Source organism: Prionailurus viverrinus, chromosome A1, assembly GCF_022837055.1.
Source record: "Prionailurus viverrinus isolate Anna chromosome A1, UM_Priviv_1.0, whole genome shotgun sequence".
In the NCBI taxonomy this organism is placed as follows: Eukaryota; Metazoa; Chordata; class Mammalia; order Carnivora; family Felidae; genus Prionailurus; species Prionailurus viverrinus.
Genome location: NC_062561.1, coordinates 28,746,862 through 28,766,323, shown reverse-complemented (window position 1 = coordinate 28,766,323; position 19,462 = coordinate 28,746,862). Strand labels below are relative to the sequence as shown.

Genomic DNA, 19,462 nt, shown 5'->3' with positions numbered 1-19,462 from the left:
GGGCTCATACCAAACTGTGAGATCATGACTTGAGCCAGTCAGACGCTTAACTGACTGAGCCATCCAGGCACCCTGATGCTTACTATTAAATTCTTAAGAAACAACAGCTTCATATTCTGTTTAAAACTCAGAGGCTGACTAGATACACAGATATATTTCTTAAATCTATCACAACATGTGAGGTTTTTCACAACCTGGCCCAAATTTATCCTGCCAGCCTCACCTCCCTCCCTTCTCAATCCAAACCTGAACCCCAGCCACCAAGAGTTTTTTATAGCCACAAGAACAAGACATACATTCTCATATCCCATGCTTTAAAAATAATTTCTTAGGATTCGTTAATTCCATTCTTTATATGGCAAAAGCCTACTCATTCTTTAGGACGCTTCTCAAATGCCAATGCCTTTTTGAAATCATGGCCCTTACTATATAATGCTAAACTAATGTATGCTCATGTCTTTAAACTCTACTAGATCTTGAGTTTCTTGTCTCCAAAGATCATGTCTTATTAACTTTATCATCAGCACTTACCACAGTTACTAAAAAATTCTTCAGAGCATAGTTGTTGAATGGATGAATTAATCAATGTGCAAAACAAATAAACAAATTCAATGTTAAGTGTCCAGATATTTATATAAAAGTGTGTGCGTGTGTGTGTGTGTGTGTGTGTGTGTGTGTGTGTAGCAGAAATACTTACTTCTCAGCAGAAACATTGGCTCCAACTGAATATAACAGTTCAAGTTGGTCCTAAAATAACACAGAAACATACCAAATCAATAAGGAATGTAACAAATTAAATGCAAATTTTATGGACACACTTCATACTTTTAATTAAGCAGACACTATGTAAGTAATAGCAAAAAAAGCATTGTTTGATACGCATCATTTTCTAAAAATTAGCCTTTTTAAGCCCATCACATAAGTAATGCCCCAATAATTTTTCTTCTGAATTTCCAGAGATTTTCTTTACCCCATATCCTTTTCTCTCCATTAACTACTGAGAGGGACATATAAACCTAGTAACATTTTTATAGTAACCAAATACAAATAGATAAAATGTTTAAAAAATAAATTATTCTTGTTCGTACTTACCTTAAAGGGTAGATAATAAATATCTCTGGCCTGAAATCGAGAACGGAGTGGGGGGTCTAAGGGATTCCCAGAGTACTTAGGCACTGGCAAACCCAAGGCAATGACTCGGAAGTTTTCACTAACTCGAACAAGCTTCCAGGCATCCAACTCTGTTTTGGTATGATCCTAAAAGAAAGAGATCAAAACTCACAGCACCAACGATGCAGATTACAACTGCAAGAGTTGCCCGGCTGCGGAATTTAGGCCCTGACTGCTGAGTAAAGTGTATTTGAGAACAACCTCAAGACCAAACCATCAAGGAAGGAAGCAAAGTCAAATCAGGAGAAAAGTGCCAGGGAAGGCTCATGACATGAAAACTGGTGTGGAACAGACAAGTAGCTAACACATCAAGGAACAAAGAAAAATGTGGGTCAGACCTCCAAGCTGTAGTCATTAACACAGAGAAACTGAGTGAGGAGAGTCAGAAAATATACTGGTTCAGACCAGAGAATGTAAAAAGGTAGTCCTAGACAGACTTACTGCTTACTGGCAGAGAAGAGACTGCCCCGTGGACCTCAAATACACAACTACATGTATGGGTACATTTCTGCCAAGGCATATTAATAATAACAACCAACATGTGCTAAAAACTCACTACACGGTAAGTACTTTCAAAGAATTTTACTCATTTAACTTTTACCAGAATGCAAATAAACACTCAATTCCTTTTTATGGATGAGCAAACTGATGTTCAAAGGAATTCTGTAACTCCCCATCGTCCAGCAACTAGCATATTTTGGAGTTGAGAATGGAAATAGCACAGGGTTTGGAGTGATAAATGTTGGCTCTAGCACTCAGCATAAACTCTAGTGAAGTGACCAAGAGCATGTTATTATACCCTCTGACGCTCAGCTTTGTCATCCATAAAGTGGGAATAATATCACCAGCATTACTATGGCCGTTTGAAAGCAACTGGTCCACAGTAGGCACCGGTTAGATGTCATGTCTTCCCTCTCTGCCTGACCCTATCGATGGCTCTTCACTGTCCTCAGCTGTTGGAACTTATAAAGTTTATAAGAACATGTACATGTTCATTCAGAGAGACAAGTCCTCAGTTTCCAGTATATCTTCGGGGGGTGGGGGGATGCAGCCCATATGACAGTGTAGAAACTCTTAACGGACACTCAAGGCCCTTCCTGGCCGGATTCATGTCCGAATCTCCTAGTCTCATCAACCACTGCATAGCCACCCCCTAGCCTGCCTTCCCCAACCCTGTGCTCCAGTCCATGTCACAATGGTGGCTCTCCAGACACACCATGCTGCTTCACCAACACTGCCCCACTTGCTTGGAACGCCTTTCCACTTCGCACAGCAGAAATACGAGCATCATTTAAAGCTCAGCACAAAGAACATCGTCACTAAAATGGGCCTCTTTCTAACCTCTCCCTCCATCAGAACCATTTTTGTACCCCTCTGCTCTATCCTATGCAAGCTTCTACCATTATGCATGTGTGCATTGACTTCTGTTCATTACCACCTCATGCTGGATCCAGGCTCATGAGAGGACTTATTACCTCTTAAACATAATAGGACAAATGTTTTTTGATTGCATGAAGTAATTTAAAAACATAACCAAACCTATGACCCCACACTTAATTAACAGGACTAACAGTGATACTATGTCACATGTGCTAGAAAACAAGAGTCTGGATCTAGACCATCTGAAAAGCTAAGAGTGTAATCTTCAGAGAGCTAAATATTTTTATTTTCCACTTACCCAAAAATAATAATCTGGATATAAATGAAATTTATACAGACTGATTATATCCGTTTCCATAACAACAAAATTCTACTACAAACACCTCTATGAAACCATTAACATTTTGAAACATTCAAATTTAGTACATTGAATCTAGCTAGAAATAAGTGGGACTTAAATGGTGTTGAAATCCTTTTATCATAGAAATTGTGTTACGGTGGTGATGTTCTGTGAAGGGATCTTGCCTATATTCTATGACATTCCTATGAGACAGATTCTATAAATATAGAAATGACAATTATGAATTAAAACTATGTATTTATACTGATATTTACATTGGGAAAAACAGTGTAATACATCCTTCTCAATAATAACAAGCACTCCTTGTACACTAAAACCCTCCTGACCCCGTATCTCCAATTCTTTCATAAAGTAAAATGTTCAATAACTCTGCAAAAATTCTCACACAAAGAATATATCAAACTTTTATTGTGAAGTAACTTCTATACTTAAAAAAAAATCCATTTCTGAATATGAAATCATTTACTAAACTCTAAATCATTTACTAAAAATGGCACATAATGGGGCACATGTAAGTGTCTGACTCTTGATTTCGGCTCAGGTCATGATGTTATGGTTTGTGAACTTGAGCCTCCCCATCGGGCTCTGCACTGACAGTGCAGAGCCTGCTTGAGATTCTCTATCTCTCTGCCCCTCCCCTGCTTTCTCCTGTACTCTCTCCCTCTCTCAAAAATAAATATTTTTTAAAAAATCTATTAAAAATGGGAAATAACTAAAAAAAAATAGCAAATAACTATACAGGGGCAAATAATAGTTCTTTTATATTAGAAAGTATCTAAAGAGAAAATGTCTTGCATACACCAATATCTACCTACTCTAAAAGCAATAAATATAAATTAATATATTTATTTGAAGTCATTTTATTTGTAAAAGATTAATTAAAATTTAAAATAAATTTAAATAAAGAATCGTCTTTTAGTAAATTAACTATAACAATATGAGTGAATGAATAAATTTAACTTTTCTTACCAATTAAATCCTCAATTATCCCCTTCTAATTATATTAGCATGATGCCATCTTCAGATAGAGGTCCAAAACAAGACAACTATACCGCACAATGAAAATAGCATCTAGAAACTCCCATAAACAGTAAAGAAACAGTGCTAAAAGGATAGCAAGACAGATTTCTGAGAAAACAGACTTGCACAGTGGAAATCAGAAAGAGATATTTCTGGTCCTGCTAGCCTTGGAGCATCAGGTCAATCAGACCCTCTGGTGTCAACACGTATTATTTAGTGCCTAGTGTGTCCTGGGCTTGTATTAGCTGTATCTAGAAGAAACATAAGACACAGATTCTGCTCTTCAGCAATCTGTAGCCAACTTGGGGCAATAAAATTAGCATACTTATATATGTCACACATGACAGCACAGGTGTCAGAGAGACTCTAAGTCATGGAATACAGAGGCAGAGCTCTCGGTTAGAGCAAGGGCTCTATGAGCCCTTTTTTGTCCTTTTGTGACGTCACGTGAAGCCCTTCTCCAAAGCCTCTAAAGGGCCCCACACTCTCTTATTGTTTTTCTTTTTGTATCAACTGGCATCACAGCATTTAAAGTATTGCACTTATCCATCCATTCATTCAACAAATAGTTATTGAGCACCCACCAAGTGCCAGGCATTGTTCTAAGAGCTTGAAATAGCATCAGTGACAAAAAGCCCTGCCCTAGTGAAAGTTGCAATCTAGTGGAGGGAGGCAGTGAATGAACTAAAACATTGCAAGTCAGTAAATCATGTAGGATGTCAGAAGACTAAGGCAATGAATAGAGCAGGGTCAGGGAGCATGGGGGCAGAGAGGACAATGCAATGTCAAATAGGAGGTGAGAGCAGACTTCATCAATAATGTAACATTTGAGCAAAGGCTTGAAGGAGTATAGAAGTGAGCCAGGCAGATATCTGGAGAAAAACCATTCTGGAAGAGCAAAGTGACTTGCAAAGCACTAGGAGAATGCGTACCCAGCAGGTTTAAGTTTTAGTAAAGAGAATACTATCAGCTGGAGTGGAATAAAAAAGGATAGCAGGTGATAAGCCCAAAGAGGCACTAAGAGCCCAGATCAGACAAGACCCTATTCTCCATTGTAAAACTTTTTTCATAGCGAGGAGAGTGTTTAGAACAGAGAGGTCTGACCTAATCCGTCCCATGTTTTAAAGTGATCACTGACTGCTGTGGGGCAGCCAGAATGAAATTGGGGCTTTTTAAGAGGCTCTTACAATTATCTAGGCATCAGATATGGATAGCTTGGATCATCTAGGTATCTTTTAAATATCATATTCAATTCTGGCAATATCTCCTGGAGGTTGAGCTTCTGGAGGGCAAGAACTACACTTTATTCAGTTCTGTCTTCCCAGCACTGTCTAGAAGCCATTAGACTTTCAGTACATAGTTGTTGAAGGACAGAAAAGGAAGATAGGAAAGGAGGGAAAAAGAGAAGACAGAATTTAAAGGAGAGGGAAAAAAGAAAAAATAGTTATTACATGGGCAAAAAAAAACCAAACTAAAAATCTGAGAGGTCGTCTAATATGATCTGCAAACCGAAGAACCTTGTGAAACTGCAACCTCATGACCGTTAACTGCAGCAATTCACCACAGACACGAGCCACCTGAACACTGTCCTCACTCTGATACAATCATGTCTTATACAACAAACAGCACCATCCATAGCTCAATAGCCAAGATAAGGGAGCCAGAGTTTTCTTTTCTTACTTGGAGAAGTTTGTCGTAACGCTCTGCAGACATTAGGAAGCGTCCATCTTCAAGCTGCATCTCCCTGTTTTCCAGCAAGTTGTTCAAAACAGGCAGAACATTCCTCTCCGCCTTTTCCAAGCCTTCCAAAACAAGAGTTCTGCCTTCTGTGGCTGCACGAACCGCACACTATTTCCAAGAAACAAAAGGCAACATGAGCATATTGAAAATTCCAGAGCATGGCCTAATTTTACTTGTAATGCAAATTACACTTGTGGTCGTTATTATAGGGACCAGGAAATCAGGAAAGCTGGGTTCCAGACCTTGATTTTGCTTTATCTGCCCATGTAATCTTAGGCAAGTGATTCTCTCTTTAGGCCTGTTTCACTAGTTATAAAATGGAGAGATGAGAAGAAATGATCTCTGAGTTTTCTTTCAGCTGCAACATTTTATACATATGCCTGGTGAAATAGACAACTAGGAGCTGTCTTTGAATCAGTCACATAATTAAACAAGAAAATGAGTTCCTTAACTAGAACAAAGAAATGAAGATTACAATCTGGGGTATCTATCCCATAAACTTCTGATGAGGATCAAATAAGCTAGGTGAGCACTCACGGGGATTGTGAGCTTTTAAACAGAGTCACCAACAAAATGAATTCAGCTTTAGTGTAATGTTCAAAGCTGACAACATTACAAACTTACCAAACCAGAAAGAGTCAGGTTTTACATCAGACTGGTTATAACCATAGTCCTGTAAGTCTTCCATGTAAAGTTAAAAAAATTAGTAATAGAGAAAAATAGGAAATCAAGTGGGTCCCAAATGGTAAGAGACAGGAAAACTATAATACAAAAATGTACTAAAGATGTGAAAAAAATATCTTTCTTTAATTGATAAATCCTGAACAAAATAGAAAAAAACTACTTTTGGGTCAAAACCCTTGAAAATCTGATTTAAGAAAAAGAGGAAGAAAACCTCAATGACATTTCTCCTGCTCATTCAACAACAGGCAGAGGATTAATGTGCTAAATGTATGTTCTCACTCTCTCCTTCAAAGTCTCCTTCCTCGGCATCCATGCCACTGCATTCTCTTACAAAACTGTTTCTCTTTTTCCGCCTGTCCATTCCATGTAGGTAATCCAAGAATCACATCTTTAACCCACAACTCTTCTTACTCTATGAGGTCTGGCCTGAGTAATCTCACTCAGTAACAAAGTTCCAATCACCTTTATGCAGATGATTCTTTAATCTTGAGCTCCTCCAAGCTCGACCACAGTCCCCCCATCACATGGATGTCTCCAACCACAAGCTCACCTCAGCCTCCCCTGTGCAACACTGAGCACATCATCTTTTCCCCCAAATCTGCTCTTCCTCTCATACTTTCTACTTAAGGTAGGAAGACCATTACCCATGCCAGGATCTTTGATTTCTATCTTACCTCCTGTATTCAATTTATCACCATGTCCTTGATGATTTATCTTCTTTAATATTTCTTGAACTCACCCCTTCTACCACCTCTCTACTTCAGGCTCCCCCTTACCTCTCAGATCTCCTCCCTACTAAGTCCAAGCTCCCCCAGAAATTTCCTAAGAAATTTCTCAAACAGCAAAGCATTGACTTTCCAAGTGTGGAAAAGAAAACAGACATTGTTTAATCAAGCATTGTTGCAACAAAATGTTGAATTTTACACTGTATTGTAGAATTTAGTTTATTTCAGATATTTATGTATTGTTTAAAAATATAAACTTTTAGGGGCACCTGGCTGGCTCTGTTGGTTAAGCACCGACTTCGGCTCAGGTCATGATCTCACGGTTTGTGAGTTCAAGCCCCGCATTGGGCCCTGTGCTGACAGCTTGGAGCCTGGAGCCTGCTTCGGATTCTGTGTCTCCCTCTCTCTGCCCCTCCCCTGCTTGTGCTCTGTCTCTGTCTCTCAAAAATAAATAAACATTAAAAAAATTTTTTCAATATAAACTTTTATGAAAACTACATTAGACTCAACATGATCATCCCATTAAATAACATAAATTCATGCATAATCCTTCAGAATTATAATTATCACATATATTTTAATTCTTTTCTGCCAAACTAGCCATCTTGTGGTAATACCTTTATTTAAAAAAAAAAATGCATGCATATAAGTGATATAGTATTTCCTAAAAAACAAAAATATAAGAAACTCATTTTTGCCAGCTGTATAAAAGACAAAACCATAGAAATGTTTTTGGAATTAAAAATAAAAACATAAACTACTTCTTATAAAAATTCATGTTTCAGCTAAGGTCTCAATTAAGCTTTCTTTCACGAGAATCTATTTACTCCAAGAAAGTATAACTTGTAATAAAAGAGAAACAATTACAATTAAGCTATCACAACCTGTGGCAATATTCTTTTAAAAAGTTTTATCAACCTTTGTTACAAGACAGGCTAAATTCTGTATCTGACTTTTAAAAACTTCATAAAGATGAAAATACATGTTCTCTGACATAAAACTAGAAATATAGGTACCAAAATTTAATGGTTTCCCAATTGTGGGCCAGGGAAGACAAAGTCTAGACAACATAAGACAACAACAATTACTGCTTTTATTCACCTCAGGTATATTTTGGTTACTTATGTACAGAATCTTTTCAGAGAGATGTGGAATAAGCTACCAGTGAAAGACCAGAAACAGAAGCCAAATACATAAGGAATTCCTTTCATCTGCTCTAATGGATATAAGTGCTGTGACCATAAAGTTGAGAAAGTAGTGATAGATGAAAAAAGAAAATACTATTTAAAGACCTCTTGGAAACCTGACAAATGCTGTATCTCTTCTCCGAGTAAAATGCATGAGCGAAATATGTATGTATATGTATACAAAATATATATACCATGGAAACCGCAAGTTAAGAACCTCTACTATTAAAAACTGATAGAAAATCCCCATAACAGTAACTACTGGAAACAAGAATCATCAATGGATGGTAAAATTAGTGGGTAAAAGTATGACGAGAAATGGAATATTTGTAGAGACTCAAAGAGACAAAGGGAAAAATAATGCAACAGTGGAGGAAGCTGGTAGTTACCACCTTAACCAAGTGATCAAAATTAACATTACCACTAAAGAGATGTATCAATTTCACGTACTAAAGTTTTAACATAATGCCCTGAGAGGGATACAACATCACTTCTACAGTATCCTTACTAAAAATGCACGATCTCAATCAACTCATGAGGAAACCTAAGACAAGCCCAAGTTGAGCAACATTCTACAAAATGGCCATGAAAAGAAGGGAGAGGCCGGCTGCTGCCAGCTGGGGACAGTGTGGATGATGGTAGCCTTTTTTTTTTTTTTTAATGAAGCAAGAAATTGAACACATTCAAATGGTGATGAGGAAGAGCTGGTAGAGAAAGACAGAAAAGAGAGTGCGTAATTACTGAAATAAAACTGAAGAAGTTGGTACTTGATGTTGGAGACAGTTTGATCCAACTACTGAAAGGGAAAGTGGTAGGGTCTCTACAGAGTAATAACTGGCATGTATGTATCAAGTTCTTCCATTTATGTTATTTAATTTAATCTTCATGACAGTCCTCTTAAGTACACAATATCAGGGTGCCAGGGTGGCTCAGTCGGATAAGCGTTGGACTTCAGCTCAGGTCAAGATCTGAGTGTTTGTGAGTTTGAGCCCCCCACTGGATTCTGTGTTGACAGTTCAGAGGCTGGACCCTGCCTCTGACTCTGAGTTTGGGTTCTGTGTCTCCCTCTCTATCTACCCCTCCCCTGCTCACGCTCTGTCTCCCTCTCTCTCTCTCTCTCTCAAAAATAAACATTAAAAAAAATCAAAGTACACAATATCTTACCCAGTTGTTCAACTGAAGACAGGTTATACAGCTTGAAAATGGTAATGCTAAAATTTTAACCTATCCTTAAGTGATGGAGAAACGGAGTCGATGAAGAAGAGGTCAATGAATAATGCAAACGCAGATGATTATAACTTCGGAGTTTAGTTTTACTAGGCCTTGGAATTTGTTGTGTGCCTATTTAGAAAAACAAAATCTGCACAATACATTTATACACACACAAGAGATTCCATTCAACTCAAAGTTTATGTGACTCTGCAGCGTGCCCTAAAGACTTCTAGAGGTAACTACAATCACATTTCCCCAAATTCATATTATTTTTCAAATCAATTGTGATATTGTGATATAATAAGAAATATATATTTGGTCTTCATCCCCAGTTCCTGCTGCAGGCTCCTAAAACCCTTGGAATTTACTGAGTGATAGGGGTGAGAGGAGTCTTTTTTTATTCAAAATAAACCTCTTTCAAACACACCTGAGTTTATGCAAATAAGACATATCTTGAATGGCCCCTAAATAGCTTTAGGGTTGGGGCTGGTTGCCCGAAAAACCTACCATACAGTTTGAGCTGGAACTTTAGGCCCCAGCCCCAGAGAGAGGCAAGATTTAATTAATCACTAATGGCCACTGATTTATTTAATGACTCATGTCTATGTATTGGAACCCCCTTAAAAGCACTACACAGTAAGATTTGGAGAGCTTCCAGGTTGGTGAACACATCCACATTCAGGGGGTGGCACACTGCAAATGCCACAGGGACAGAAGCTCTTACGCTTAGGACCCTTCCTGTCTCCACCTAATGCACTTCTTCATCTGGCTATTCATTTCTATCCTTTACTATGTCCTTTATAACAAACCAGTAAATAGAAGTGTTTCCCTCAGTCCTATGAGCCATTCTAGCAAATTATTAAACTGGAGGAGGGGGTTGTGAGAATCACTTACATACAGCCCGACAGTCAGAAGTATGGATGACTCAAACTTGTGACTGGCATCTTGAAATGGGGCCAGTCTTGGACTGACCCCTAACTTGTGGGGTCTGTGTTTAACTCCAGGTAGTTAGTGTCCGAATGGAATTAAATTATGGGATACCCAGTTGGTGTCTGCAGGGAATTGGAGAACTGCTTGGTGCAGAAAACCCATACGTTTGGAGTCAGAAGTGCCATGACTACTACTACAAATCCTAGTGGCAGTACATTGTCAAATCAAAGAAATCTCTGGAACCGAGTAGCAGTGAACTAGTCTTTTGCCTAAATTTACCTAGAGAAAGAGGTAGTTCAACATAACCCATTATTGTACTATGATCCCTATGTGATGCAATCAGTAACTGACACTTCTTGATAAATTGTTTTGAAAATGTAACAAACTCTAGTTTAAGCTTCTTTTTTTTTGTTTGTTTCACTAACAAAATTGTTTTTTATTTTACTTACAAAAAATTGCCTAAGTTCTTTCTTTCCCCAACTAAATATTAATGTAAGAAAAACGAATCAGGCAAGGATCCAGTTTCTGACAGTGCCTTCTAAATGTCTCTAACTTCCCCTTAATAATTCATTAGAAACACTGCCAGGAAGGTCTGTAAAAGAATAAAGGAGAGACCTTAATTTAAAAAATAGATGAAAAAAATGAATACATAGGCAAATGAACAAAATAGAATAAAGTGGTATGATGTAGTATATGTAGAAATTTAATGTGTGAACAAGAACCACTGGGAAAGGAGAATAAGGGGTGAGAGATTCTTTCATATGAATCCTGTGTACCATGTGCATTTTTTTTTTGCCCTGATCACATGGACTACCTTTTCCATATTTAAAACCTAGTTAACAAAAATTCTTAAAGATTTTAATATATGAGAAAAATGGCATTTCAAAATAGTGAAAATTAGGAATTTGGAAAAGGAATCCAAATGAGTTAAAAAATTTAATGGTAAATGTAAAACCACATAATTACTACATGAAAACATGTGACTTTTTAAGTAATCTTAAAGCACAGAAATTCTTTCTGCTAATTCAAAAGCAGATGCCAATAAGAAAAGACAAAATTATTACATTAAAATTTTTACATATAGTAAACAAAAAAATTAAAACACAGACTGAAAACTTAGAAGAAATGTTTGCAACATATATAACAAAGGCCAAGTAGATGTTTAATATAAAAAGATTTTTTCAGATTAAGAAATGAATAGTACTGCTATAAAATACCAATGAACACCATAATAAAATATTTTCAATTTCATTGGTTAACAAGGAGCTACAGGGAAAAACAAGATCTTTTTAGAACTTCAAACTGGCAAAGATTTAAGAATGATAATACCCAGTGTTGGTAAGGTTAAGAGGAAACTGGCATTCTCATTTGTGGTTGGTCTATGTACAAAATGACAACCTTATGAAGAATAATTTGGCACAATATTTTTAAAAATGTAAATGGCTATGTTCATTAATCCAGCAATTCTATTTCAAGGACTTTATCTTAAGAGAATAGTCAGGAAAATATACAGTGATACATGAAAACAATTTTATAATTGCAAAAAAACCCCCAAATGCCACACTAGAGGATTGGCAAAATATACCTTAATAAATCAATAGGATGGACTACTACACAGCTATCAAAAATAATGAGTTAGCCCTATCTTTACTAACCTACAGAAAGGTCCACAATGTGTCATATATTGAAAAGGCTATAATCCCCTGTCTGGGACTAAGGAATAAAAGAAAGAGAATAAGAGAACTATGCAATTTCTTACCTAATTACTAAACCCCAAGTAAATATGCTTCTTCTTTTAAGAACCTTATTTTAAAAGTCCTTAATTCATAAGTCCATAGGATGATTTGGGGAAGACAATCACAACGTTCTAGAGATGGAACATTTGTTCCTTCCATTAGCTCTATTACAAATCTCTGATACAATGTGAGGAGAGGCCACTACAAATTCACATTGGTCAACCTCAGCTAAATCCTCACTACTATTTAGAAAGAATTTCCTTCACATCCTATAAAAGTTATTGCCAAGCCAAGCTGCCAGTCTTTTTCAACTCCTTCACATGATTTTGTCCAGTACTTTCCCATGATGATTAAAGTCATCTGAACTGAGATTCCATGACTTTTCTTCCCTCCATCACACAGCCCCTGTGTCCTCATCTTTCTACTCTACTCTGATTTCTGTTCTTGACAATCACTCCTCCCGCCCTCCACCCCCCACCCTGGCTCTAAGACTAGCTCTACCTACCTTGAGCTTAGTGGCAGCCCCTCCCACCTCCTCCAAAATCTTCCACCAACTATATGACCTCTTAATTGCATTTTCAAATTCTTTCTCTTCTACCAACATGTCTGTACTTGAATAAAACCTACAGTCTCCTGATACCTAAGATCCTCTCTTCATCTTCAAGCCCCTTGAAAAACAGTCCACATACACACTGCCTCTAATAAGCCTCCATTACCCTTATTTTACTCAAACTGTTCACTTGCAAGCATATCGAAAATCAAACAGCCAAAAATCAGGTATTTTCTTGATATTCATGTTCTTTTTCCAACCCTCTTCCCTTGATCTTATCTTATGCTTCATCTTCTGCCTTAAACATTTATTAAGTAGGTTTTCCCCTCTGCCTTTCCCCAGCCCTTCCTCTGACTCCTGCTCTCTTAAAAAAAAAAAAAAAAAAAAAAAAAAAAAGAAGAAAGAAAAGAAAAGAAAAGAAAAGAAAAGAAAAAAAGCAAGCATTTCCCAAGACTCTACCCTTAACTTTTTCCCCTCCTCTTTTCTCACTTGTTACTTCATTGGCAAAGACCTAGCCTACTCCCACAAATCCTCATTCACTCATCTAGTACCCATTATATGGCAGGTGCTATCTTATGTGCTACATCAACTAAACAGCAACAACAACAGGTAACAGTTGTTTCATTTTCCTTATTTCCTTATTCTTGAGAAATATACTGTGAGATCCTAACCTTCCTCCTGAGCTCTACACTCCCATTTCCAAATATTGTTTTTAACATCTCCATACAGGTGTTCAACTCAACATGCTGAATCAAATCATGACTTCTTTCCTAAATCAGGCCTTTTTCCTGATGTCTTTTTCAATTAAAATTTCATTGATTCTTCTGCCATACAGAATTCATTACTTCTCATGTCTCAAACAATGTAAGTGTAACCTCTAAATATCTCATGCATCCATCACCCTTCCCATCCACAATCCACCATCCCAACAGGAGCCTTCATTCACTTCCTGTTCGCTTTACTAAAAGAGCCAATTGGAACAGGCACCATATCTCAGTATCTCTAATTCTCAGTTGTCCTAAAGATGATGGTATTTTACCTGCTGGAAGTGAGAGACTGAATCATGCAATCTGTAAATTCTATTTCAACACTAAGAACTATGATTGCACAACTTACCTCAACATTATTAAGAATATTATTTTTAAAAATCCTCCTAAGCTTTTTTCTTATTAACTCAATGTTAAATTATTTACTTATTTTACACACAATTTAAGTGGCAATGAGAATGGCTACTATAGGACTATAGGAGATAGGACTATAAGATGAGGAATATAGGGGCGCCTGGGTGGCGCAGTCGGTTAAGCGTCCGACTTCAGCCAGGTCACGATCTCGTGGTCCGTGATTTCGAGCCCCGCGTAGGGCTCTGGGCTGATGGCTCAGAGCCTGGAGCCTGTTTCCGATTCTGTGTCTCTCTCTCTGTGCCCCTCCCTCGTTAATGCTCTGTCTCTCTCTGTCCCAAAAATAAATAAACGTTGAAAAAAAAAATTAAAAAAAAAAAAAAAAAGAAGAGGAATATAAATGTGTAAGAGTGGGGTTTTTTTTACAAAAAAAAAAAAAGAAAAAACTTATCATGCAAAGAAGCACCCAAGATTTTTAACTTTCTTCTCAACTTGCCCTGTATTTACATGGTTATAGACCCAGTATATATATGCAAATGAAAAATTTTTAATGTAGGCAAGAACACTGGCTAAAAGGAGAAAACCTTATGAAGATGCTTTTTAGTAACAAAATCTGAATCACTGAATTTATAGAAATTATGCTAGTTACTAATTCAGTATCATCTTTCTTCCTGTAGTCTTCCTTAAAATAGTCTATAGAATGATGAAAATACTTTAATAAGTACTGTCAAACTTTATTAATACAATCTCATCACATCGGTGAAGAATGTTAAAAACAGCTACATAGTAAATCCATTAAGTAATAGTACATATTGTACCCTGCTGTCAGTCTCAAACTTAATTGGAGATGCATGAGAAAAAAAAAGATTTTACAAATTTTGTGCCCAAGAAAGATCCAAACATCTTACCCTCCTTACACTGGTGCCCTCTTTGCCCTCTGTTTGCTCAGCACATATGTGAGGAACCACATGCTGAAGTTTTCTTAGTTCTCCCATATGCCTGTTTCATCTCCCTAGCAAGATTCTCGGGTCCTCAGGGGGTGAGAACCCTGCCTTTTATGTCAGGCTGGAGCAAAAGTGGCTCACAGAGGGCTTTTAGTGTTTATGGAATAAAAATGTAATGGCTCAGTTAAAAGATGCTGTTATGTAAGTTTAGGAAGAATTTTTATATGAAGGATAATAGTTATCCATGCCCACACTTGTTATAAGAAGAGAACAGAACAAGTTTAACTATCAGCAGGAGAGATTTAGGCTACATATTTCAAAATTTTTCTATACAGATTTTTAAATAAAATAATTGTGGTATACTTTTTCTCTTGAAATCTAAAAAAAAAAGGGAGCAATGCATACATATTTTATGTAGAATGAATACTTGTGATAGTTACTCAAAGTAGAAAATACATCAACCATAAGAATCCTTTCCTGCCCTTCAAGCTATAGAACCTCCAGAGACCTAATTTCCTCAAAGAGAAACCAGAAAAATGCAGCAAGAATCCTTCTGGACAAACCATCTTATATCACAGCTTTAAACAACCCAACACATAGGCATGAAGGGTTTCAAGATAAAAGATGCTGTATGACCTAAAAATCAAAAAATGTCTAAGCCCCTGTTCTAGATTTGCTTCTGATTTGATACAAGACCTCAGGCAAACAATTAGTCTGGAGGTCTGTGTCCTCATTTACTAAATGAGAATATCCTCAAGGGGTACGGCACAATGTCACTATTTATGAAAGAAAGCAGTACTGGAAAAAGAAATTTAAAGCGATCGAATCTATAAATAGAAATTATTATTAATATAAACATAATTCAATGAAAATAGACTCCAAAGGGTTCCAAATGACTCAGAATGGCTACAGTGTAACAGCACTGATGAAGCCAACGAAAAACGAAAACACTTACATTTTAAGTTCTTTATTTTAAAGTATCAGAATAGGATCAAATTGGTTTTTCACTGCTCTACCACTTACAGGCTGTGGGTAATTTAGGTTAGTCCTTTACCTCTCTGAGCCTCCACTTCTTTCTAAAGTTACACTATTTATGGTGCTTATTTCACAGATTATGGGGAAGACTGACCATAACCTCTGGCTCACAGTAAAGCTTTACAAAATGATTAGCTGTTATTACTAGCAATACTATAATCCTTGTAGTCATTGTGGCCATTAGCAGTATCATCATCATTGTTCTTTCAGGGAAACAGTATATGGTACAAAAGAACCTAAACTTTGGAATTGGACAGATCCTGGTTCAAATCCCACCTCTGCTATTTATCAGTTGTGTGACCATGGCCCTCCAAGACTCGGTTGCTTTACTTAGAAACGGGGAAGTCACCTCCCTCCTAAGGATGTTTTGAGGATTAGACGCAGCCACATGAAGCACAGAGGTTTCAGTAAAAGTTGTTTTTATGCCTTGATTTTTATATTTTATTTTAAATTCCATTATAGTTAACCTACAGCGTTATATTATGTGCCTTGATCTTTTTAATGAATTATACAAATCTGCCAAGCAGTTAACATCGTATAAGTACATAAAAATTGGCCTGAGCAAGATGGCAACACGGTAAGAAGCAGAGGCCTGAGTTCTAACACAGAGGCCAGAACATAGGGAGACCTTTTCCAACAATCCAAGTGACAATTAGAACATATTATAACCATATGGTTACAAAGGGCCTAGTGCAAGTAACAGAGTTCGGCCACTCTCAATAGCCTTGTTTCTGTAGGTGATGCCTTCCAAATTCCAGATAGCTTATTTGAAATAAATATGTATTTGGAATACTAAATAAATATTTTATTTGGAATACTTCATTTATCAATGAACTTCTGAAATACAACTTTGTAATTTTAACAGTGATTACGTGGGGAAAGTGGCTTCAGCATCCACAAATAGGATTAAGTTGACAAGTAAATGTTTTTCCCCATTTGCTAAAATAAGTAAAATGCATTTTCACAAAATAGAAATCTTATTTTCTGATCAATAGCACTGTTACTCAATTTATTAGGAATTGCTTTCAATGACCTACAATGTTTAGGCAGTGTGTTATAAAAAGGTTAACCCTAATTTTTTTGTATTAAATAAGGGAGACTCTAGAATAAGCCAAAACAGAAGAGACTACATTAAAATATTATATGATTGTTGGGGCGCCTGGGTGGCTCAATCGGTTAAACATCCGACTTCAGCTCAGGTCATGATCTTGTGGTTCCGTGAATTTGAGCCCCATATCAGGCTCTCTGCTGTATGGAGCCTGATCCAGATCCTCTGTCTCCCTCTTTCGGCCCCTCCCTTGTTCATGTGAGCACGCACTCCTTGCCCTCTCTCTCTCAAAAAAAAAAAAAAAAAAAAAAAAATTTAATATTATATAATTATTTAAAATGCATTCTTATGCTTAACGTGAAACACATATATCACACATTATGGAACTGCAGTTTCGTGTCAAACAAATTAACAAGATTCTAATGTGAAAAGGGTTCCTGGCTTAGAAAAAGCTACAGAAAATCATTTGAACTTCCCATCCTGCCTTTCTACTCCCCAGATTATCTTGAGTGTCTCCTCCCAGCCAGACATTAAAGTTTAAATGTAATTTATTTGTAGCTTAATTTGTATTGGCTCACACTTCGGTAATGCAAGCAATCTTCTATTGACTTAAAGTCTTCCACTCCAGCTCTTTGGAGTCACATGGCAATACACAGAATTAATAAAAAGAATGTCAACAACTAAGGTAAGAAAAAAAATACAGTAATAGAATTTTAAAGAGTTAGAATATCAGTGATTTAGGGGTTTGTTTCAGGCTATTTCATCTTCTGAGGCAAAGGAAAGTTAATATGGTAACAAAATATTTTTTAGTCTCCTTATTTCTGCATGGGTGTCAAAATACCAGTCATATATTTTGTTATTTGTTCTCTAACCAATTCTTTTTAAGAAGCTTAATCTATAATCTGCTTTGCAGGGCAACTATATAAAAAATATTTAAATTATCTTTACATCAACAAGTGGATACGTTTTGGCAAATATCTACATAGACAAGCATAGTGTAAATTTCAACATTTTCTCCACAGACTGTAAGTTATTTCATCAGTCCCTTTCTCCTTTCCCAAATCCACTCAATTCACTGATGTTTTACAGAAGCAATAGCCAAAAAAACATATAAAAGATTCAGCCTACTTAGTAATTTTTAATGCAAATTAAAACCTATCAATTTGGCAAAGTACATATAAAGAAAGACCCAACACTGACAAGAAACCATGAACATACTTCCTGGAAAGCAACTGGGCAACATATATTATTCTTGAATATTCTTGAAAATGTCTAGACCTTTTGATTAGTAATTACACTTCTAAAATTCAAGCCTAAAAAATAATCAGTGATTACAAGATATAAGTACAATGATATTTACCAAAGTGTTATTTAGAAGAGTGAAAACTTAGAAAGAACCCAAATTACCAACAATGGGAATGTGGATAAAATGAGAATGTTCAATAAATAATAGCATACCTATTTGATGAAATACTGTATGGACACCAAAAATTATACCTTTGAGGAATATCTAATGTCATAAGAAGATGCTCCTTATAAAATATCAGGTTTTTAAAAAAGCGGACTATAAAATTTTATATACATGGTATACATTTTTTGTAAAAATTATTGTACTTGATTAAATAGATATGCATATAGGCATTACAGAAAATAATATAGAAAATATTTACACTGGGGGGCCTGGGTGTCTCAGTTGGTTAAGCAGCTGACTTCGGCTCAGGTGATGATCTCGCGGTTCATGAGTTCAAGCCCTGCTTCGGGCTCTGTGCTGACAGCTCAGAGCCTGGAACCTTCTTCAGATTCTGTGTCTCCCTCTCTCTCTGCCCCTCCTTCGCTCACAGTTCTCTCTCTCTCAAAAATTGAATAAACGTTAAAAAAATTAAAAAAAAGAAAAAATGTTTACACTGTCAGTCTTGAAGGGGAAGATAAAAAGTAACTTTATTTTTTATTATTACTATTTTATTTTAGAGACAGAGAGCACACAAGCTGCAGAGATGGGGAAAAGAGAGAGAGGGAAAGAGAGGGGGACAGGGGGAGAGAGGGAAAGAGGAGGAGAGGGGAAGGGGGAGAGGGGGAAAGAAGAGGAGAGAGGGAGGGAGAGGGGGAGGGGGAGGGGGAGAAAGAGAGAGAAAGAGAGAGAGAGAGAGAGAGAGAGAGAGAGAGAGAGAGACAGAATTTTAAGCAGGCTCCACACTCAGCACAGAGCCCGACAGGAGGCTCAATCCTATGACCCTAGGATAATGACCTGAGCCCAAATCAAGTCAGACACTCAACTGACTGAGCCACCCAGGCGCCCCTAAAAAGTAATTTTTATATTCCTCCTAATGCCCTTTAGCATTTACCTTATCATACCATCCTTCTTTACTATGTTTTTGTTTCCCCCACTGAATCATAAGCTCCATAATGACAGGAATTTGTTTCTTTTGCTCACTGTCCCTAGATAGTGCCTGACACATAGGAGTCATTTTGATAAATATTTATTAATACTATACATATATGTAAACACACACATATAGCTACAAAAAGCATTTTTAATATTTATTTAATATTTATTTATTTATTTATTTATTTATTTATTTATTTATTTTGAGAGAGAGAGAGAGAGAGAGCGAGCAGGGGAGG

General features: G+C 36.8%; 1 protein-coding gene across 3 annotated transcripts in view; it reads right to left on the bottom strand.

Moving 5' to 3' along the window:
- VWA8 (von Willebrand factor A domain containing 8) overlaps nt 1–19,462 on the bottom strand; it is a 363,734-nt gene that overhangs the window by 290,126 nt on the left and 54,146 nt on the right. For all 3 annotated transcript variants that reach the window (XM_047859419.1, XM_047859262.1, XM_047859340.1), the window contains exons 5-7: nt 5,612–5,779; nt 1,093–1,257; nt 698–747 (exon numbers count right to left, since the gene is read on the bottom strand). In XM_047859419.1, coding sequence (XP_047715375.1) covers nt 698–747; nt 1,093–1,257; nt 5,612–5,779 — 383 coding nt within the window. The remainder of the gene's footprint in view (nt 1–697; nt 748–1,092; nt 1,258–5,611; nt 5,780–19,462) is intronic.